General features: G+C 45.3%; 1 protein-coding gene and 1 pseudogene across 1 annotated transcript in view; both read right to left on the reverse strand.

The window, feature by feature from the left end:
• Nucleotides 1-24,100, reverse strand: part of LOC126183787 (SET and MYND domain-containing protein 4-like) — a 187,201-nt gene that overhangs the window by 94,364 nt on the left and 68,737 nt on the right. Inside the window, exon 4 of the mRNA XM_049926026.1 lies at nucleotides 2,912-3,032. Coding sequence (XP_049781983.1) covers nucleotides 2,912-3,032 — 121 coding nt within the window. The remainder of the gene's footprint in view (nucleotides 1-2,911; nucleotides 3,033-24,100) is intronic.
• On the reverse strand, nucleotides 8,609-8,726 carry LOC126185746 (5S ribosomal RNA; annotated as a pseudogene).

A 24,100-nucleotide genomic window follows, 5' to 3' on the forward strand; every position in this document is an offset into this window, starting at 1 on the left:
CTCGACTGGGTTACAATTACTAACAGCCATAACCGATGGCTTCCCACACTCTGACGCTTGGAGTGACACCGCTGTGCTTCTCCAAAAAATTGGGAGAATGGAATCTCGCCCGTGGTCGCTGCCATACGCACCGACGATGGTCCTCTGTGGTAGTGAATAACCGCGGTTTATCGCTGAACACAACTCGACGCCATTCGTTAGCAGCCCATGCATCCCAGTCACGCAACCACTCCAATTGCAACCGCTTGTGTTGTGGTATTAATGGCAGCCTCTGCATGGGACGGTAATTCCGTAGTCCGGCTGCTTTTAGACTTCAACCAATGGCGCGCAATGACACAGAATATTGCAGGGAATCCATTGCTTGTTCTCGGATAGCAGGCGTAGATGTGAGGGGTAACGATCAACTTGGTGCACAATACGGCGATCCTGCCTTGTGATCAGATCTGGTCGACCGGAATCTTGACGACAAGTAGTCCAGCTCTCACGTTCCCATGCACACCAACATCGGGCTGTTGCCACAGCTGAATGCCTAAAAATCTGAATATTGCACGATTCGACCAGCCGGTCAAATGGAGACCCACAGCGTGCGCTTTTGCAACTCTATCACGCGTCGATAACACTGTATCACACGAGTATGCAGTGTCTGGTGCAGTTGTTAGATCGGTTACTGCTGCTACAACAGCACATTATCAAGATTTAACTGAGTTTGAACGTGGTGTTATAATCGGCGCAAGAGCGATGCGACGCAGCGTCTCTGAGGTAGCGATGATGTGAGGATTTTCACGTACGACAATTTCACGAGTGTGCCCGTAAGACATCAAATTTCCGATATCGCTGCAGCAGGGGAAAGATACTACAAGAACGGGACCAACGACGACTGAGGAGAATCGTTCAACGTGACAGAAGTGCAACCCTTCCGCAAATTGCTGCAGATTTCAATGCTGGGCCATCGAAAAATGTCAGTGTGCGAACCATTCAACGAAACATCACCGATATGGGCTTTTGGAGCCGAATACCCACCTGTGTACCCTTGATGACTGTACGAAACCAAACTTTACGTCTCGCCTGGGCCCTCAACACTGACATTGGACTGTTGATGACTGGAAACAAGTTGTCTTGTCGAACGAGTCTAGTTTCAAATTGTATCAAGCGGGTGGACGTCTACATGTATGGAGACAACCTCATGAGTCCAAGGACCCTGCATGTCAGCAGGGGACTGTTCAAGCTGCTGGAGGCTCTGTAATGGTGTGGGGCGTGTGCAGTTGGAGTGATATTGGACCCCTGATACGTCTAGGTACGACTCTAGCAGGTGACACGTACGTAAGCATCCTGTCTGGTCACCTGTATCCATTCATATCCATTGTGCATTCCGACGGACTTGGGCAATTCCAACAGGACTATGCGACACCCCACACGTTCAGACTTGCTACAGAATGGCTCCAGGGACAGTATTCTGAGTTTAAACACTTCCGCTGGCCACCAAATTCCTCAGAAATGAACGTTATTGAGCATATCTGGGATGCCTTGCAACATGCTGTTCAGAAGAGATCTCCACAACCCCCCTCTTACTCTTAAGGATCGATGGACAGCTTTGCAGGATTCATGGTGTCAGTTCCCCCCAGCACCACTTCAGACATTAGTCGAGTTCATGCCACGTCGTGTTGCGGCACTTTTCCGTGCTCGCGGGGCCCTACACGCTATTAAGCAGGTGTACCAGTTTCTTTGACTTCAGTATACAGGGTGTAAATTTTAAGTTGACAAAACAGAATAGCTCGAAAAATAAGCTTTACACGAAAAAACTGTGTAGAATACAAAATTGATATTTTCGAGGGGGACATCTGCTGGTGCTAAAATTAGCCGGTCACCCCAGCCCCCTGGGGGTGGGGCGGGAGGCAACTTTAAAATTTGAAATGGGAACCCCCATTTCTTATTGCAGAATCAGATTCTACACAAAAAACTATGTACATTTTGTCTTAAACAAATTTTTTGATTCTTGGTAGTTCGCGCTGTAATTCAAAAAAATCCATGTTCTCATTTTTGCGTGGAAAATGTTTACGGATAAATAAAAAATACTTAGTTACTTCGTAAATTTTGATTCACTAAAACTAAAACTCTCCCTCTCTCCCCATAGGGTGGGGTTTGAGAGAGAGGAATTAGGGTTTTACAAATGTTGATCCAAATATTTGGGAATTAGAGTTTTACAAATGTTGACCCAGATATTTGGGATTTAGAGTTTTACAAATGTTGACCCAAATATTTGAGACAACATTTGTAAAACTCTAATTCTTGTCTCTGAATGCCCACCCTATGGGGAAATAGGGAGAGTTTTAGTTTTAGTGAATCAAAATTTACGAAGTAAATAAGTATTTTTTATTTACCCGTAACCATTTTCCACGCAAAAATGAGAACACTGATTTTCTTGAATTACAGTGGCAACTACCAAGAATCAAAACAAATGTTTAAGACAATAAAGTGGGGCTGGGATGGAGGGCTAATTTTAGCACCAGCAGATGTCCTCCTGGAAAATAATCAACTTTGGATTCTACACATTTTTTCGTGTGAAGCTTATTTTTCGAGTTATTCTGGTTTGTCAACTTTAAATTTACACCCTGAATACTGTCACGGATCGTGTGTTCTGTGTGCTTCACATTTTTTGTCTGGCAGTGTATTACAATCTTTGTCTTCTCCAACAGTTTTTACCCTCTATAGCTCTCTCAAGTCCTACTGAATTTATTTCTTGAGGTTTTCTATATGTTTCGCTACTCGTTCCTTCTGCGGAGGACCACCTCATTTCTTGTCATTGATCATAAACACTGAGAGGTAGTCGAGCAACCGCAAGAGGCTGCCAAACCTGTGTGATGAAGATTTTGTCAGTATGTGGACGCGCGGCTTTGGCGATTGTGGAACAAACCTGCTGGGATGTCCTGCGCGGCGACCAGGTGCAGACCACGCTGCGGGTCCCGACGAACCAGCAGAGCAGCCGACATGCAGGGCACCTCGGCGTGGCGCCCACCCAGCAGCTGCGCCTGCATCTGCACACACCACCAAAGCAAAGCTAGTCGCTGGCTCCTTGCAGATAAGCACACTGGACAAAAGATTTCTACATCTACATCTACATCTACATCCATACTCCGCAAGCCATCTGACGGTGTGTGGCGGAGGGTACCTTGAGTACCTCTATCGGTTCTCCCTTCTATTCCAGTCTCGTATTGTTCGTGGAAAGAAGGATTGTCGGTATGCCTCTGTGTGGGCTCTAATCTCTCTGATTTTATCCTCATGGTCTCTTCGCGAGATATACGTAGGAGGGAGCAATATACTGCTTGACTCTTCGGTTAAGGTAAGTTCTCGAAACTTTGACAAAAGCCCGTACCGAGCTACTGAGCGTCTCTCCTGCAGAGTCTTCCACTGGAGTTTATCTATCATCTCCGTAACGCTTTCGCGATTACTAAATGATCCTGTAACGAAGCGCGCTGCTCTCCGTTGGATCTTCTCTATATCTTCTATCAACCCTATCTGGTACGGATCCCACACTGCTGAGCAGTATTCAAGCAGTGGGCGAACAAGCGTACTGTAACCTACTTCCTTTGTTTTCGGATTGCATTTCCTTAGGATTCTTCCAATGAATCTCAGTCTGGCATCTGCTTTACCGACGCTCAACATTATATGATCATTCCATTTTAAATCACTCCTAATGCGTACTCCCAGATAATTTATGGTATTAACTGCTTCCAGTTGCTGACCTGCTATTTTGTAGCTAAATGATAAAGGATCTATCTTTCTGTGTATTCGCAGCACATTACACTTTTCTACATTGAGATTCAATTGCCATTCCCTGCACCATGCGTCAATTCGCTGCAGATCCTCCTGCATTTCAGTACAATTTTCCATTGTTACAACCTCTCGATACACCACAGCATCATCTGCAAAAAGCCTCAGTGAACTTCCGATGTCATCCACCAGGTCATTTATGTATATTGTGAATAGCAACGGTCCTATGACACTCCCCTGCGGCACACCTGAAATCACTCTTACTTCGGAAAACTTCTCTCCATTGAGAATGACATGCTGCGTCCTGTTATCTAGGAACTCCTCAATCCAATCACACAATTGGTCTGATAGTCCATATGCTCTTACTTTGTTCATTAAACGACTGTGGGGAACTGTATCGAACGCCTTGCGGAAGTCAAGAAACACGGCATCTACCTGTGAACTCGTGTCTATGGCCCTCTGAGTCTCGTGGACGAATAGCGCGAGCTGGGTTTCACATGACCGTCTTTTTCGAAACACGTTTCTTCACATATGCCATATCCAGATGAAACCACTCGTTCATGATTAGATACCGTAGAACCGCTAAACTTCTGGGATGTATATTACTGCGTTTTATCCAATGTTCCTGACAATCCCAGACATTTTCTGTGGAATTAAGATCGAATGATTTAGCGGGCCAGTAGAGATGCCCTAAAGTCTCGAGTTTTTCTCAAATCAGGAAAGTATGCGTGTAGCCCTATGAACACGGCTGTTATCATCTTGGAAGGCAGCATACTCATCATGAAGATGTTGAAGATAGGGCAACGCTTCGTCACCGAGGAATCTGAAATATGCGAGGACTAACAAGCTTGTTTGCGTGGCCATCCTGCGCAGCAAGCACAGAATTACTTGCTTTGTGCCACGCGGGATTAGCCGAGTGGTCTGAGGCACTGCAGTCATGGACTGTGCGGCTGGTCCCGGCGGAGGTTCGAGTCCTCTCTCGGGCATGGGTCTGTGTGTTTGTCCTTAGGATGTTTTAGGTTAAGTAGTGTGTAAACTTAGGGACTGATGACCTTAGCAGTTAAGTCCCATAAGATTTCACACACATCTGAACATCTGAACTTGCTTTGTAAATACAACCGCCTTTCCTGCTGTCACTTAACTTATTTTTCCCAGACGTGTTTCGCCTTTCTCTTGCTGTAAGACATCGTCAGTGGGATATTTGCTGTGATCTGCGTTTCCTCTCATCTGGTCTGGAGATCGCACTACCATTTTATTGCCAACATTTTATTTTGTTTTCCGACCTCTTTCACACTGTTCATTCTATTTCTTCTTCTTTCTTGTGGTGTATTATTATTCTTTTGCCATTCGATATAACTGTTTATTCGGGCAGTGTGCTTTTAACAACGTAAATATTGTAAGGTCGTTACGTGTTTCAATATTTTTCGTTGCTAAAAGCACAGTGACCAAAGAAATAGTTATATCGAGTAGCAGAAGAGTAATAATACACCACAAAAAAGGAGGAGTAAACTGGTGAACAGTGTGAAAGACGTCGGAACTCAAAACAGTGCTTATATGTCGGTTATAAAGCGGTAGTGCGACCTCCAGACCAGATGAGAGGAAACGCAGACCACAGAAAATAATCCCACTGATGATGCCTTAGAGCAAGAAAAAGTCGAAAAGCGTCTGGGAAAAGTAAATTAAGTGGCAGCAGGAAATGGCGATTTTATTTACATATACGAGGCTTATTTCTTCATTAACGTGCGATCGGTCGCGAAATGGAAACCAGAATGAAAATCCGAGGAAGCTTTGCACATATTTGTTGGGAAGTATGCCCGTCGATCGCGTCACGTCGCTTTTCTGGGTTCTAAGCGCACAGCGAACATATAAAGATGCCTAGAAAGTCGTGTCTTCCCCCAAGTATGAGTGCCTGCTGAGAGATTACGCCTGATTTCATGCAGCCCACATAAAGTAACTGTCATTCGTTTCCTTCTTCATAACAATTCTCGGCGTCGAACTGCAGGCCTAATGAAGATGCTGCTGTAGTATTTTCGAGGGGAAGTATTCGATCATGTACCATACAGCCCGGACCTGGCCCCATCTGAGTTTCATCTCTGCTCGCATGAACCGCTGGCTATGAAGGCGACCATTCGGCACAGACAACGAGCTGCAGAACAGCGTAGGGAATTGGCAGAAAGCACAAACGGCTGCCTTATATGACGAAGGTATTGGAAAGTTAGTACAACGTTACGACAAATACGTAAGTCATAGCGGCGACTATGAAGAGAAGTTGCTTGCAGTACGAGGGCTATTCGGAAAGTGACGAACGATCGCTCGCGAAATGGAAAGCAGTGTGAAAATCCGACTAGGCTTTTCACAGACGTTTGGGTCAGTGTCTCTAGTATGCCCGTCGATCGCATCAAGGCGCTCTTTTCAGTTGTGAGCGCTCTGTGAGCGAGTAAAGGTGCCTAGAACAACGATGTCTTCCGCCAAGTAGGAGGGCCTGCTGAGAGGCTTCGCCTTAATGAATGCAGCCCACCTAACACAACTGCCACGCACTTCCTTCTTCATGGCAATTCTCAGCCGCACTCTGCAGGGGCAGTGAAGACACTCCTGCAGCCTTTTCGATAGGAAGTGTTCGATCATCTACAACACAGCCCTAATTGGCTCGTCCTGAGTATCATCTTTGTTCACATGAAACGCTGGATACGAAGACAGAACTTGGGCGCCGGCTACACGCTATAGACCAGCGTAGAGATTTATCGTTCGCACAGGCGGCTGCCTTCTATGACGATGGTGTTGGAAATGTGGTATAACGCTCCGACAAATGTCTAAGTCGGAGCGGCGACTATGTAGAGAAGTACCTGGAAGGTGTAGCTAAATGTGCAAAGAAAACAGTTTTGATTTTCACTGTGGTTTCCATTTCGCGAGCGATCGGGCTACGAATAGCCCTCGTACACCCTCGTTCATGAGTGTTATAACCAGGAATAACACAATAACCTCTTGTCTGGTTTATTAAATCACAAATCACTTTTTAACAATTATGTTAGCCAAGCGTCTAACCAGGCTCACACTCAGAAGTAATGCAGAATTAAAGTTTGGTTATACCAATGTCCGAATGTGCATGGTGGGGTGCACGTTCCGTAATTATTCCAAAGTCCAGTGAAGTTCAGTCTCTCCAAGTGAGGTCGCAAGATTTTCCGCCGAGCAGCCAGGTAATCTCGAGTGGTGCGGCGAGTCATCCACAAGCAGCTGCAACACGACGTACTGCACTTCCCGATGAGAACTGTCGTTTGCGGCGGCGGCCGGGTTTATATAAGGCTTGCTAGTTAATGGAGCCGTCGGCTGGGGTCGCTGTTTTCCAGGGAAAACCAATCGCAATGTTTCCTGGCGTAGCCAATTGCTGTGTGCTGACAAACGCGCGCGCGCGTAGGCGGCCAGCGATGGTAGCCGCGAGCCGCCCGGAGAAGTGCGGCCAGCGATGTATTTCTCGGCCACGTAAGGGAGCGTGCGTGTGAAAACGGCCAGCGATGGAAGCAGCGGGCCGCCCAGAGAAGTGCGGCCAGCGATGTATTTAGCGGCCGCGTACTGGAGCGCGTTGTTCGGTGTTTGTTAGAAGTGGTGTATACCACAATGAGCATGGTAACCTGCATGAGTGGGCCAAAGTCATGGTACGAAAACACCCAAAAAACATCACAGAATCATATCCAGACAGAACGACACACTCGACACACTACGAGGATAAACGCCTAACAGGGCTGTCGGAGCTCTCGACACTTCGTGTCGTTTGAAAAGGCAAAATTCCGACTCATCGGGCCACACTACACGTCTCCGGTCAGGTACTGTCGAGTCTTTGTGTGCTGGTCGCAGCTTCATGTGCTGCTACGAGGAACCTGCGTTCACTGACAGCAGCAGTTACCCTCGCATTTGAAACCGACTGTCATTCACACAATGTGCCTCTCGTCTCTGGTCTCTGGCGGCTAGGGTGTTTTATGACCACTGTCATTACTGGACTCGCATTCGGGAGGACGACGGTTCAATCCCGTCTCCGGCCATCCTGATTTAGGTTTTCCGTGACTTCCCTAAATCGTTTCAGGCAAATGCCGGGATGGTTCCTTTGAAAGGGCACGGCCGATTTCCTTCCCAATCCTTCCCTAACCCGAGCTTGCGCTCCGTCTCTAATGACCTCGTTGTCGACGGGACGTTCAAACACTAACCACCACCTAACCACCACTGTCATTGCTCCGAGTTACGTGGCTGTGATTGGTACACTTTTCCTTGTAGGTACACCGATGAATCGAGCAAATTCGTAGACAGCGTTGTCATGGGAACATCCCAATACGATAGCTCTTTTCCGCCATTATGCCACGTCTCCAGGTCGGTCGATCGTATTCCGATGATTTCATACAACTGCCATGACTTGCTTCAGCGGTGGAGGGTCACATGGACTTCTGCTACCACATCTACGCAATCTATAGCGCATCAAAGTAACCAGTGTGTTCTTTTAAGGAGATGACCAGTATTTTGTACGGTGAACTGACGTCTGGGATCGAGACGGCCGTGCCTACGATCTGCACGTTGCAACTAGGGTTGATACCTTTTTTTGGGGCAAAGAAAGTACATTGGTTATTCAAGGTAGGGGAAAAAGTAATTTTATAAAAAAAACTCCTCCCGCACAGGCCATGAAGGTCCAAAAGTACCGACCGGCCTCCGCATCATCCTCGGCCCACAGGCGTTACTGGAGCGGATATGGAGGGGCATGTGGTCAGCACACCGCTCTCCCGGCCGGATGTCAGTTTCCGAGACCGGAGCCGCTACTTCTCAATCAAGTAGCTCCTCAGTTTGCTGAGTCCACACCGCTTGCCTACAGCGCTCGGCAGACCGGATGGTCACCCATCCAGGTGCTAGCCCAGCCCGACAGCGCTTAATTTCGGTGATCTGAAGGGAACCGGTGTTACCACTGCGGCAAGGCCGTTGGCAATTTTATCAAAGTATTATTTATTTTGCTTAATTACTTTGTTTAAAAATATATTTTTATTGCTTTAAGACGTATTCAACAAATAGTTGTCACTCCTAAACAGCTTTACAGCATCTTTACAGTCTATCCTTAAGATACATAAATATTTCATTTTTTATGAAATTCAAAGACGCTTTCTTTTTTTCGTCGCGCCGCTACATATTTATCACAAAAAAAACACACTCTGTGAATGATGGAGTGGCAGGAATCGACAACAGAAATGAAATTAATTTGTGGAAATATGTACAATCACCATTTGCCTTAATAAATATTTGTGCAGTGGTTAATTCTGCAAAATCTTCTGAAGTATATATTTATTCTTATAATTTGTTTAGTCATGTGATTTCCCCATAAAGATAATCTACATTTAAAATGGAATTTTTGCAGCTTTAAATTTTGAACTACCGGTATGTTAACAAAATGGTCAAATTCAGGCCTGCTTTTTAAATTTATCAACACTGTCCACATCTGAGGATAGGCTGTGTTAAAAAGGGCACAGGTTAATGTAATCACGAGGTAAGCAATTGCAAATGTGAAATGCTGGTACATTAGTATACGGTGTAACCCCCAGAATGTTGAATGCAAACGTGCATGCATTGTGCGTGCTGTTTCTAGACGATGCTGGAGTTGTCGTCCAATGATGTCCCATATATGCTCGACTGGAAACAGATCTGGTGATCGACCAGGCCAAGGCAACATGTCGACACTCTGTAGAGCGTGTTGGGTTACAACAGGGGTATATGGGCGAGCGTTGTCCAGTTAGAAAACATCCCCTGGAATGTTGCTTATGAATGGCAGCACAACAGGTCGAATCACCAGCTTGACGTACAAATTTGCAGCCAGGGTGCGTGGGATAACCACGAGACTGCTCCTGCCGTCACACGAAATCGCTCCCCATACCATAATTCCAGTTGTTGGTCCAGTGTGTCTAACACGCAGACAGGTTTGTAGCGTCGCAGCTATTACGCGACTGCAGATTTTTTGCAATAAGTTTTGTTACGTTATGGCAAGCTGTGTTGGAAGCCTGCAGTATAGTAGCATTCGGCGGCGGCCGACTTGTGGCCTGCCGTATGCCTCATAGATCTGGTGATCGACCAGGCCAAGGCAACATGTCGACACTCTGTAGAGCGTGTTGGGTTACAACAGGGGTATACCTGTCGCCAAACCGGAGAGTGAGAATGCTCACTGTGGCGCATACTAAAATCGCTTATTCACCTCACCTAAGAAACTAAATAACTATGTCACAAATTATCTGCTTTATTCTAAATTTGGACCCTACATCATCTTTTGTTATTCGGACGAACTTCGTGTCAAAATTTTATACCGCTACCTATAATAGTTTAGGAAATACAAAAAACCCATTCAAAAAGTACTTAACCGACACTTAAGAAAGTAAATTCAGATAGAAACAATAACAGTTTATATTTCTTTTGTTTTTTGAAACAGTAATAGCACTCTCAGTGTGCCGGTTTATTCTATAAAGATTTTCAATTCTAAACTTTCGATAATTTTTCTTTCATAATAAAAATAACAGTTTAAAAGTTAATATTTATATTTTGTGTTAGGGTGAGAGTAAATGAGAGTGAATATGAGTGTATGTGTGTGGGACATACGTCAAATTTCAATCCTATATCGTATTACGCCTTACATAACTACGAGGGCTGTTCAGAAAGTAAGCTCCGATTGATCGCGAAATGGGAACCACAGTGAAAATTAGAAACGTTTTATTTTTAACAGTTAGCTACACCATCCAGCTACTTCACTACGTAGTTGCCGTTCTGACTAGGACAGTTGTCGTAGCGTTGTACCAACTTTCCAATACCCTCATCATAAAAGACAGCCGCCAGTGCTTTCCGCCAATTCTCTACGCTGGCCTACAGCTCGTTTTCTGTGCCAAAATGTTGTATTCATAGCCAGCGGTTCATGTGAGCAGAAATGAAACGCAGGGGGAGTCAATTACGGGCTGTATTGTGGGTAGTCAAACATTTCCAATTGAAAACGATGCAGGAGCATCTTCATTGCCCCTTCGGAATGCGGCTGAGAATATTGCCTTGTAGAAGAAACTGCACGACAGTTATGTAATGTTGGCTGTATAGCTTCAGGCGAAATTTCTCACCAGGTCCTCGTACTTGGCGGGAGACACTATTCTCTAGACAACTTTACGCGATCACTGTGAGCTCAGAAATGAGAGGAGTGACGTGATGCTATCTAGGGTCATACTAGAGACACTGACCAACACATCTGTGCAAAGCTTTATCGGATTATCATAGTCGTTTCCATTTCGCGATCAATCGGAGCTTACTTTCTGAACAGCCCTCGTAGCAAGTGCTACGCCACCAGGGTGTCATGAAAACTGTAAATCCCCCTAACTAGCGGATGACATATGTCTACGAGTGTTTGCTTTTGTAATAAGGCAGCCAAAAAGGTAATAAGAGGATAATCAGTTCTAAAGTACTGTATATTTCAAGCATAGTTTTCTCTTAGTTTTCGTTTTGTTTGGTTTGGCGGAACATTTTGTTAATATTTCCAGCATGAAATGACGTAAATGCATCTGCAAATGTTGATTGGAGTAAAACAGTTTAAGCGCGAATTCGATCTTGAAAGATTGAGCTGATTGGCTGTTCGTTTTGATCAACCAATCAGAGTAAAGTCTTTCCTGCGCTCTATCAAGTAGCATATGCGCTGTGAGCAGCGGCATTCAGAGAGTCGTGGACTCACTGCCGGACGAGAAGGTCATGTTAGATGTGTCCGAAAAAGTTATTTGTAAAATGAAGAAGTGACTGTTATTTCACGTTCGGCTTATGTCACCGTGCAAGAAGATGAATTTACAGACAGTTCGGTGAAGTTTGGGAGATTTTGGAGTGTTTGTTGTAGAGAAAACCGCATGTGAAACTATCGGCCGTTGTGAAGAATTCTGTGTGGCGTGTTCAGTATGCATTTACAGAACACTTTTTGGCGAGCATCTTTCTTTGAAGAATACACTGATAAGGACCGAGTGTGAAACTCATTTCGTAGCAGAGTACTGACTGAATTAATTTCGTAATATTTCGGGTCGGACTTAGTACATTTCAGGCTGTCTTCCGTGTGATATAAGCTGAATGAACTAGCAGTAGATGTGTTATCGACGTAAATGTGGGCTTGTTGAGACCATAACTAAAAGACAATAAAAACATGAGTATCGGGAAGTGGAGATTTTCAATGAAGGAAGGAAGCATCCACTTTTGCCCGTTATTACTAGAGATTGACAGGTTTATTTTGTTACGTGAGTTACGCGGACTATGCAATCGTAAGTATGGACGATGGTTTTCTTCAACGCTGCTTTTAACATCATCTACATAGAACCTACGAATGCAGAGCAACGGATGGTGAACGAACGCTGTACTGAGGTAGGTCTACATTAATTTGCATCTTGCTTCACTCAGTTCTAGCGTAGCGACCTTTTTTAACACCGCCAGGCCGCAGGTTGTTTGCAGGCCCTCTGCTGGTCTCTTTCTAATTAATACACACCCATCACTGGTACCGAGACATAACCAGCTTTCATCGGAAAACACAACAGACCTCAACCCTGCGCTCCAGTGAGCTCTCGCTTGACACCACTGAAGTCGCAAATGGCGGTGGTTTGGAGTCACTGGTCCGCCGCTCGTGGTCCCGAGCACGGGGTCCCGGGTTCGATTCCCGGCGGGGTCAGTGATTTTCACCTGCCTCGAGATGACTGGGTGTTTGTGTTGTCCTCATCATTTCATCATCATCCAGGAAAGTGGCGAAATTGGACTGAGCAAAGGTTGGGAAATTGTACGGGCGCTGATAACCACGCAGTTGAGCGCCCCACAAACCAAACATCATCATCATCATCATCATCATTGGAGTCACTGGAATTGACACTACAGGACGCCTGGCTCGGAGCTGTACTTGAAGTAACCTATTTGTAACAGTTCTTTGTGTCACTGTGGTGCCAACTGCTGCCAAAATTGCCGCTGCAGATGCAGTACGATGCGCCAAAGCCATACGCCGAAAACGATGGTCCTCCCTCTCGGTAATGCCACGAGGCCATCCGGTGCCCGGTCTTCTTGCGACCGTACATTCTCGTCATTCTTGAGACCGTGCAATATCGTGACCACCGATGCCAGCAATCATGCACAGTGGCTATATTATTGCCAAGTCTTTCTGCAGTATCGCAGAAGGAACATCCAACTTCTCGTAGCCCTGCTACACGACCTCCTTCAAACTGAGTGAGGTTTTGATAATGGCGTCTTTGTAGCCTTACAGGCATTCTTGACTAATATTAACTACCACGTCTAATATCAAAGGGTACTAACGCTCACGACTGTTACAGCGTGCATTTAATACAAACCTGATCCGCAACCTCGTAGTGGAGCTTCTAGCGCCACTGTTATGTGACTGGAGCAAAATCGAATTAGATATCGTCTTTCAGATGCAGAAACACGCCTACCAACTTTCGTTTACGTCGCACAACCTTTTCTTCGTTCTGCGATTTTTTTCCGTCAGTGAATTTTCAGGTACTTTATTGTTCTCATACAAGTATAGAGGACAGGTGCCCGAAATAACGTACAATACTTTATTGTAAAGTACAGGTGGAAACCCTAGTCGCAATAGGCGTGGAACAGCATCGATTAAGCTGACTTTATTTAGAATTGTAAGAACCTCCACTCTTTTCATTCAAAGAGTGTCTTTTTTCAGCAAAGAGAGTCTGTCTTCCTCCATCCTCGGTTGTTGGAAAAATTATTCATCTGAACTCAAATTCCAGTTTTCATTGAATCTTGAAAATCCATAGTTTCACTTTAGTAAAAATAAATTGTTTTGTTCCTAACAGTAATAGCTTACTTTCTAATATTAACATACGATACATAACATTTACACACATCAAAAAAAGTTTTGCATCAACTCGGTTCCCAGAGTACCGTAACCGGTACAGGAAATTGGTATAAAGATCAACATAAGCATATTTTCCGCCCTTTTTATTGCTCATGAAAACCATACATTGCATGTTGTACCACCATACAGCCAGACCTTCAGAGGTGGTGGTCCAGATTCGGTCTAAGGCGCTGCAGTCATGGACTCTGCGGCTGATCCCGGCGGAGGTTCGAGTCCTCCCTCGGGCATGAGTGTGTGTGTTTGTCCTTAGGATAATTTAGGTTAAGTAGTGTGTAAGCTTAGGGACTGATGACCTTAGCAGTTAAGTCCCGTAAGATTTCACACACATTTGATTTTGGTCCAGATTGCTGTACACACCTGTACCTCTAATACCCAGTAGCACGTCCTACTGCATTGATGCAGGCCTGTATTCGTCGTGGTATACTATCCACAAGTTCATCAAGGCACTATTGGTCCCGATTGTCCCACTCCTCAACGGCGATTCGGCCTAGATCCCTCAGAGTGTTTGCTGGGCCACATCATCCATAAACAGCCCTTTTCAAGTGGTTCAAATGTCTCTGAGAACTATGGGACTTAACTGCTGAGGTCATCAGTCCCCTAGAACTTAGAACTACTTAAACCTAACTAACCTAAGGACATCACACACATCCATGCCCGAGGCAGGATTCGAACCTGCGACTGTAGCGGTGACGCAGTTCCAGACTGTAGCGCCTAGAACCGTTCGGCCAGCCCTTTTCAATCTATCCCAGGTATGTTCGATAGGGTTCGTGTTTGGAGAACATGCTGGCCACTCTAGCCAAGCGATGTAGTTATCCTGAAGGAAGTGATTCACAAGAAGTGCAAGATGGGGGCGCGAATTGTCGTCCATGAAGACGAATGCCTCGCCAATATGCTGCCGATATGGTTGCATTATCGGTCGGAGAATGGCATTCACGTACCGTACAGCCGTTACAGTGCCTTCCATGACCACCAGCGTATGTCGGCCCAACATAATGCCACCCCAAAACAGCAGGGAACCTCCACCTTGCTGCACTCGCTGGACAGTGCGTCTAAGGCGTTCAGCCTGACTGGGTTACCTCCAAACATATCTCCGACGATTGTCTGGTTGAAGGCATATGCGACACTCGTCGGTGAAGAGAACGTGATGCCAATCCTGAGCGGTCCATTCGGCATGTTGCCGTGGTTGCAGTGATGAACCTCGCCATGGACGTCGGGAGCGAAGTTGCGCATCATGCAGCCTATTGCGTACATTTTGAGTCGTAACACGACGTCCTGTGGCTGCACGAAAAGCATTATTCAACATGGTGGTGTTGCTGTCAGGGTTCCTCCAAGCCATAATCCGTAGGTAGCGGTCATCCACTGCAGTAGTAGCCCTTGGGCGGCCTGAGCAAAGCATGTCATCGACAGTTCCTGTTTCTCTCTATCTCCTTCATGTCCGAACAACGTCGCTTTGGTTCACTCGAAGGCGCCTGGACACTTCCCTTTTTGAAAGTCATTCCTGGCGCAAAGTAACAATGCGGACGCGATTGAACGGCGGTATTAATGGTATTGATTGTCTAGGCATGGTTGAACTACAGACAACACGAGCCGTGTACCTCCTTCCTGGTGGAATGACTGGAACTAATCGGCTGTCGGACCCTCTCCGTCTAATAGGCGCTGCTCATGCATGGTTGCTACATCTTTGGGGAGGGGGGGAGGGGTTAGTGACATCCCTGAACAGTCAAAGGGACTGTGTCTATGATGAAATATCCACAGTCAGCATCTATCTTCAGGAGTTCTGGGAACTGGGGTGATGCAAAAATTTTTTTTATTTGAAATGGAAATCTCAAATTAAAATTTTACGACGATTATGCCTCATTACAGAATCCAGCAGTAACTATTATGTGTTGTGTAGAAAGCCTCCTTGTTGAGGTCGATTTTGTTATGTAACTGATGACCTGAATAGATGTAAGTGTTATTTTATTGCAGCTTTCTCTATATCCTTTTCATAATTGTTGTGAATTCTGTGAGGTGCGATGTAATAGGGGTCGTAATCAACTTTGTCACTGCATGATATTTATTTTATGTCAAAGCCTGACTTCGTTAGAGAACTGTCGGAGGATATTTAGCGATTTCTTTTTTATGTAATTTTATTCGGTAAAATTTCTTAGATTCGATTCGGTAATCGTTTGTTAGACGACTGATACGCAAAATTGTAAGAGTACTGGCCTTTTTACAAGACTGTCGATAACTAGTTTTCATGCAACTAATGTGCAGATTAAAAAATATGGCGCGAGTTGATTAAAAATTATAGCGCGAACTGTGATGCTGACGATACACGTATGCAAGTTTCGACGTTAGAGTGCATCATTTCCATTAATAATATAGACGATGACGCTATAGAACATTTGGCTTTTTTTCTAACAGTTCCATCTATGCTTTTAGCTACCACAGAAACAGGAAAGCAAATTGCAAGAACGTCGACGCAGATTAATTTCCTGTTGTCAGAAGTGATAATATGATCAATCGCTGGTTGCCTGGTTTCGTATACACATTACTTTTTTTTTTTTTTTTGGTCCGATTACGCTACAGTGGCGACCATAATCATATGATCAGCGATCATAATATTGTATCAGGGGCTACTAATACGTGCTGAATTATACTCATGACCGTAAGAGAAACGAGCTTCGAGGTCAGCAAAGTAACAGTGTTTAGTGGCGCCCTAGTCTGGTTATAACTCTGGTGGAATAACGCGAACACAGATGACATAAACGTCATTCCTGTAGGAAACTGTGCTGCAACGAAAAATGTAAAGTGGAGGAAAATCAAGGTTTAAAGTTACGTCGCTACGAACACATTAGATACGGAGCACAAGCTCGAGTAGCTCAAAGGAACCATTCTGTCATTCGTCGTAACTGATTTAGGAAAACCACGGAAAACCTAATTCTGGATTGCCGAAAGAGAATCTGAACCCCGATCAATCCGAATCCTAGTCCTGTGCTGTGATCACGCCAACCTCCTCATTCCGTTATGTATGTGTGAGCAGAGAGCTTGCGTACTGTAGTTCTGACTGCATGACGTGTGCGTTTGGCACACACTATTCTAATCGTTGGGAAGCAGGATGGCACAGCGTGGGTGACAGTATGCGTGCTCGGACAGTTGAGAGGTTGGAGGCTAGCCACAGTCATCGAGATGTATGCCAGGCGTTCAATGTTGCCTGTGGCGTCACTTTACGACCGTGGAAAAAAAAGCACCGAGAAAGAAGGCATAAAACGCAGTGTGTGTAACGTCGACCGTGTGCTACATCCCAACACTAGCATTGTTATCTTGCCGTAAATATCTGTAGACGTCCAACAACACAGCACACGCGCTGGCTAGAAACCTCGTGGCAGCCTCTGGGTCGCTCATCCCGCATTATACAACTGTACGCCTTGCGCCTGGTCAGCGTCTGCCTGTACTTGCTTCACACGCAAGAAGAGGCATGCATGTAGATGGAAACCCTCTACCTCAGCACGTGGGCATGCGTGATTCCATTCACACCTATATAGAACCACGCACCCTTGAAAGTCGTACCCTGTCAGAGACGTTTCATGTCGTGTTTCATGCGCGCGTCGGTAGCCACTTGTCTGTTTCAAAGAATCTGTAGTCACTTCTCCATCTACTGGGGTTGCCTGTCTTTGGAGGACGACTGTGATTTCATGTCTCAAGGAGTCACCTGAACTTTGACGTTAGCTTTACGCTTGGCAGTAGAATGCTTTAGCGTGGCCGTATGGTCAGCGGCTTCCGCATGGTGACATGAGGATGTGCTGATGTGTTTAGTACAGACGCTTTGTCTTGTGATAATGAAATAGTCACATTGAAGCAACATTTTCTGGATTATGGTGAGACAGTTGCTGGCTGCTTGCTTATATGATTGTACGTTAAGTGTCTTTTCAGTTTGTGAAATAGTAGATTTCTTTCCGCGAGATAGTTCGAGATCACACCTTTGTTAGAACAACTTTTATTCACTGATCCCATCATTCAGGTTGTTCGTCTCGTTGCTCTTCCATTCATCACATAATATTTTGGTCTTTAATATAAATATATGATGATTTTCTTTGTCTTTTGTATGTGCATCGTTATGTAAAAACACGTGATCCGCCGAATGAGAGTTGTATATACAAATATACAACACGATATATTGTATTCAGTTTCTGAACAGTGTATTAAGTCTTCATATAATCTGAGATTTCTGTGAACTTATTTCTCACTGCTCTGAGTTTTTTTCTTATAGCTAACGTTTCGGACGTAATACGGTCTCCGTAACTAATTTTAAAGCCGAGACAGAATAAACTGTCTTCAACAGTGAACAGTGATGAGATTTTTATTTAACTGAAACTTTCAGCTATTCAGTTAAGATCGGGTGAACTTCCAGACTGGTGTTTGCAGGGACAGATACTTTCGTTATCATACTATCTCAGACCTTACTAGGCATTGAAGGATACAAACTGCAAACACATTTGCATCGCACGAATTACATCTACGAAGGTGCACTGAAGAGTAATGGACACGAATATTTTATGTTTGAACTCTTAATGCTTTTTAAATACAACAAATGTTATTAACATTACACTTCTATTTTTCATGTCTACCTATATACAGGGCTATTACAAATGATTGAAGCGATTTCATAAATTCACTGTAGCTCCATTCATTGACATATGGTCACGACACACTACAGATACGTAGAAAAACTCATAAAGTTTTGTTCGGCTGAAGCCGCACTTCAGGTTTCTGCCGCCAGAGCGCTCGAGAGCGCAGTGAGACAAAATGGCGACAGGAGCCGAGAAAGCGTATATCGTGCTTGAAATGCACTCACATCAGTCAGTCATAACAGTGCAACGACACTTCAGGACGAAGTTCAACAAAGATCCACCAACTGCTAACTTCATTCGGCGATGGTATGCGCAGTTTAAAGCTTCTGGATGCCTCTGTAAGGGGAAATCAACGGGTCGGCCTGCAGTGAGCGAAGAAACGGTTGAACGCGTGCGGGCAAGTTTTACGCGTAGCCCGCGGAAGTCGACGAATAAAGCAAGCAGGGATCTAAACGTACCACAGCCGACGGTTTGGAAAATCTTACGGAAAAGGCTAAAGCAGAAGCCTTACCGTTTACAATTGCTACAAGCCCTGACACCCGATGACAAAGTCAAACGCTTTGAATTTTCGGCGCGGTTGCAACAGCTCATGGAAGAGGATGCGTTCAGTGCGAAACTTGTTTTCAGTGATGAAGCAACATTTTTTCTTAATGGTGAAGTGAACAGACACAATGTGCGAATCTGGGCGGTAGAGAATCCTCACGCATTCGTGCAGCAAATTCGCAGTTCACCAAAAGTTAACGTGTTTTGTGCAATCTCACGGTTTAAAATTTACGGCCCCTTTTTCTTCTGCGAAAAAAACGTTACAGGACACGTGTATCTGGACATGCTGGAAAATTGGCTCATGCCACAACTGGAGACCGACAGCGCCGACTTCATCTTTCAAGAGGATGGTGCTCCGCCGCACTTCCATCATGATGTTCGGCATTTCTTAAACAGGGGATTGGAAAACCGATGGATCGGTCGTGGTGGAGATCATGATCAGCAATTCATGTCATGGCCTCCACGCTCTCCTGACTTAACCCCATGCGATTTCTTTCTGTGGGGTTATGTGAAAGGTTCAGTGTTTAAACCTCCTCTACCAAGAAACGTGCCAGAACTGCGAGCTCGCATCAACGATGCTTTCGAACTCATTGATGGGGACATGCTGCGCCGAGTGTGGGAGGAACTTGATTATCGGCTTGATGTCTGCCAAATCACTAAAGGGGCACATATCGAACATTTGTGAATGCCTAAAAAAACTTTTTGAGTTTTTGTATGTGTGTGCAAAGCATTGTGAAAATATCTCAAATAATAAAGTTATTGTAGAGCTGTGAAATCGCTTCAATCATTGGTAATAACCATGTATTTCTCAACACAATCACCCTGACGACTAACACATTTCTCCCTACGAGAGACCAGTTTTTTGATACAGCACTATTGAATGTTTGAGTTTGTTGATGCAGCCACACCTCACCTCTATTTGCACCGCTTCAACAGTATCAAAGTGAAATCCTCGAAGGTGTTTTTAAAGTACTGGAAACAGATGAAAACTGGATGGGGCCAAGTCGGGACTGTATGGAGTTTGATCGATGACGGTGAAGCCTAGGCGGCGGATTGTTGCAGATGTCGCAGTGTTCGTGTGTGGTCTGGCATTGTCGCGTTGAAGGGGAGGGTACTCCTTGTGAACTCTTCGAATTCGAAACTCGATTGCAGGACGCTATTTCTCACATACCGTCGTAGTTACGTCACATACCGCCATGTCACACACTAAAATTCGGAGACCTATAGCGACAGATGGTTGCAGCTTGCATATGCAAAGTGGGAAAGTCGACGGAGTAGTTTGCATGACATGTACTATCTCAACCGGTATTGAGAACAGAATGGAAAAATCGGAGTTATTACTCTTCAGCACGCCATCGTGCATATACACAGAAGGGCGAAAGAAACTGGTATAGGCATGCGTATTCAAATACAGAGATATGTAAACAGGCAGAGTACGGCGCTACGTTTGGCAAAGCCTATATACGACATCAAGTGTCTGGCACAGTTGTTAGCTCGGTTACTGCTGCTGCAGTGGCAGGTTATCAAGACTGAAGTGAGTTTGAACGTGGTGTTACAGTTGGCGCACGAGCGATGGGACACAGCATCTCCGATGTAGCGATGAAGTGGGGATTTTCCCGTACGACCATTTCACAAGTGTATCGTGAATATCAGGAATCCGGTAAAACATCAAACCTCCGACATCGCTGCGGTCGGAAAAGGATACTGCAAGAAAGGGACCAACGACGACTGCAGAGAATCGTTCAGCTTGACGGAAGTGCAGCCCTTCCGCAAATTGCAACAGATTTCATTGCTGGGCTATCAACTAGTATCAGCGTACGAACCATTCAACGAAACATCATCGATATGGGCTTTCGGAGTCGAAGGCCCACTCGTGTACCTTTGATGACTGCACGTCACAAAGCTTTACGCCTCACCTGGGCCCGTCAACACCGACATTGGACGGTTTATGACTGGAAACAAGTTGCTGGTCGGACGAGTCTCGCTTCAAATTGTATCGAGCGGACGGACGTGTACGGGTATGGAGACAACCTCATGAATCCATACCAGCAGGGGACTATTTCAGGTGGTGGAGGCTCTGTAACGGTGTGTGGCGTGTGCAGTTGGAGTGATGTGGGACCCCTGATACGCCTAGACGCGACTCTGGCAGGTGACTCGTACGTAAGCATCCTGTCTGGTCACCTGCATCCATTCATGTCCATTGTGCATTCCGACTGACGTAGGCATTTCCAGCAGAACAATACGACACCCCACACGTCCAGGATTGCTACAGAATTGCTCGTGGAACACTCTTCTGAGTTTAAACATTTCCGCTAGCCACCAAATTCCTGAGGTACGAACATTATTGAGCATATCTGGGATGCCTTGAACCGTGCCGTTCAGAAGAGGTCTCTACCTCCTCGTACTCTTAATGATTTATGGACAGCCGTGCAAGGTTCGTGGTGTCAATTCCCTTCAGCACTACTTCACACATTAGTCAAGTCCATGCCACGTCGTGCTGTGGCACTTCTGGAACGTGCGGGGACCCAACACGATATTATGCAGGTTTACCAGTTCCTTTGGCTCTTCAGTGTAAGATGTACGCCCGCATCTCGTGGTCGTGTGGTAGCGTTCTCGCTTCCCACGCCCGGGTTCCCGGGTCCGATTCCCGGCGGGGTCAGGGATTTTCTCTGCCTCGTGATGGCTGGGTGTTGTGTGCTGTCCTTAGGTTAGTTAGGTTTAAGTAGTTCTAAGTTCTAAGGAACTGATGACCATAGATGTTAAGTCCCATAGTGCTCAGAGCCATTTTGTAAGATGTACGCAGCTGCCAGAGATCTGTTGTGGGGAGTACAGTTTCAGTTTTGTGTTGATGTAACTCATGTGAAGCCCATGTTTAATTATTCGGTTGCAGTATTAAAAAGTTTGGACTGTGCGGCTGGTCCCGGCGGAGGTTCGAGTCCTCCCTCGGGCATGGGTGTGTGTGTTTGTCCTTAGGATAATTTAGGTTAAGTAGTGTGTAAGCTTAGGGACTGATGACCTTAGCAGTTAAGTCCCATAAGGTTTCACACACATCTGAACATTTAAACATCATCTATTAAAAAGTTGTTGCTACTACGAAATTAAAAAAAAGAAAGGTAGTTGGTTTGCGTTTATTCACTTATGGGTCAGATTTCATACAAAGGGGTAATGTTTCAGGACAGTAAGGAACGGAGCCTTAGTCTCTTATGAACTCACAGTTTAAAGCATAAAGTTGTGCAAGGCTTTCACTCTGATCCAGTAACCTAGACGAGTGCTTTTCTAGCAGCAACTGTCACCATAGCTGGTATATCTTGAGACGACGATGAAATCGCAGACAAAGTGCAAGTAATGGGATCATTGATATCTTTTGAGGTACACATGTGTGAGTGTGGGGGTAGAGAGACTGATGGCAAGGAGTATTGCTGCACCACGGAGTAGTTTCGTTGTAGATGCCTAAAAATATTAAAGTTCTACTAGGCAAGCTCGAAGCTCAGAAGGCTAGATCAGAGCCGGTGTGCGAATCGGAAGTTCAACAAGGCGTACCGCCTATGTAGTGGAAGACAGGGCACCAAGTGAGCATTGCCACACAACCTCTGAGCGAGGGAAGCAGAAGCACAAACGCCTCAGCCCTACGTAACAGGATGGTAGGAAGTAACACTACGTCACTTCAGCGTCAGGTTGTCACTGCAGTAGTCAAATGCTACAGAATAATTATTGAACTACCGTAGCGAGGCAAGAACTGCTGATGAGACCAATAAATGAGGGTCAATTCGATGTCGCACCCAGAGCCATCTCGTCAAAGGCGCAGCCTCTGCTCTTTTGGAGATCAATGGCACGGACAGCTGTGCTGCCATTCCGTCCGCATCACTTTAACCACAGAGAAAGGTGATGTATTGAGTTGCAGTGAAGCCACGACAAGCTGATCGATGGTGGTCTGTCTGCTATGCAACCAACTTGATGCAAACAACAGCCGTGGCCTGCCAGTGCTGCCTAGTGGGACATCGCGGATGAGAAGGCCTACATCTACATCACATTTAAGTGCCTGGCAGAGGGTTAATCGAACCACCTTCACAATCCTCTATTATTCCAATAGCCGGCCGGTGTGGCCGTGCGGTTAAAGGCGCTTCAGTCTGGAACCGCGTGACCGCTCCGGTCGCAGGTTCGAATCCTGCCTCGGGCATGGATGTGTGTGATGTCCTTAGGTTAGTTAGGTTTAAGTAGTTCTAAGTTCTAGGGGACTGATGACCACAGATGTTAAGTCCCATAGTGCTCAGAGCCATTTGAACCATTTTATTATTCCAATCTCGTATAGTGCGCGGAAAGAACGAACACCTATATCTTTCCGTGCGAGCTCTGATTTCCCTTATTTTATCGTGGTGATCGTTCCTCCCTATGTAGATCGGTGGCAACAAAATATTTTCGCATTCGGATAAGAAAGTTGGTGATTGGAATTTCGTGAGAAGATTCCGTCGCAACGAAAAACGCCTTTCTTTTAATGATGTCCACCCCAAATCCGGTATCATTTCTGTGACACTCTCTCCCATATTTCCCGATAATACAAAACGTGCTGCCTTCCTTTGAACTTTTTCGATGTACTCCGTCAGTCCTATCTGGTAAGGATCCCATACCGCGCTGCGGTATTCTAAAAGAGGGCGGACAAGCGTAGTGTAGGCAGTCTCCTTAGTAGGTATGTTACATTTTCTAAGTGTGCTGCCAAAAAAACGCAGTCTTTGGTTAGCCTTCCCCACAACATTATCTATGTGTTCATTCCAATTTAAGTTGTTCGTAATTGTAATACCTAGGTATTTAGTTGAATTTACGGCTTTTAGATTAGACTGATTTATCGTGTAACCGAAGTTTAACGAATTCCTTTTAACACTCATGTGGATGACCTCACACTTTTCGTTATGTAGGGTCAACTGCCACTTTTCGGATCATTTAGATACCTTTTCTAAATCGTTTTGCAGTTTGTTTGGATCTTCTGATGACTTTATTAGTCGATAAACGACAGCGTGATTTGCAAACAACTGAAGACGGCTGCTCAGATTGTCTCCTAAATCGTTTATATAGATAAGGAACAGCAAAGGGCCTATAGCACTACCTTGCGGAACGCCAGAAATCTTCTCTAAATCGTTTTGCAGTTTGTTTGGATCTTCTGATGACTTTATTAGTCGATAAACGACAGCGTGATTTGCAAACAACTGAAGACGGCTGCTCAGATTGTCTCCCAAATCGTTTATATAGATAAGGAACAGCAAAGGGCCTATAGCACTACCTTGGGGAACGCCAG

The sequence above is a fragment of the Schistocerca cancellata genome, chromosome 4, assembly GCF_023864275.1.
Source record: "Schistocerca cancellata isolate TAMUIC-IGC-003103 chromosome 4, iqSchCanc2.1, whole genome shotgun sequence".
NCBI classification, from domain to species: domain Eukaryota; kingdom Metazoa; phylum Arthropoda; class Insecta; order Orthoptera; family Acrididae; genus Schistocerca; species Schistocerca cancellata.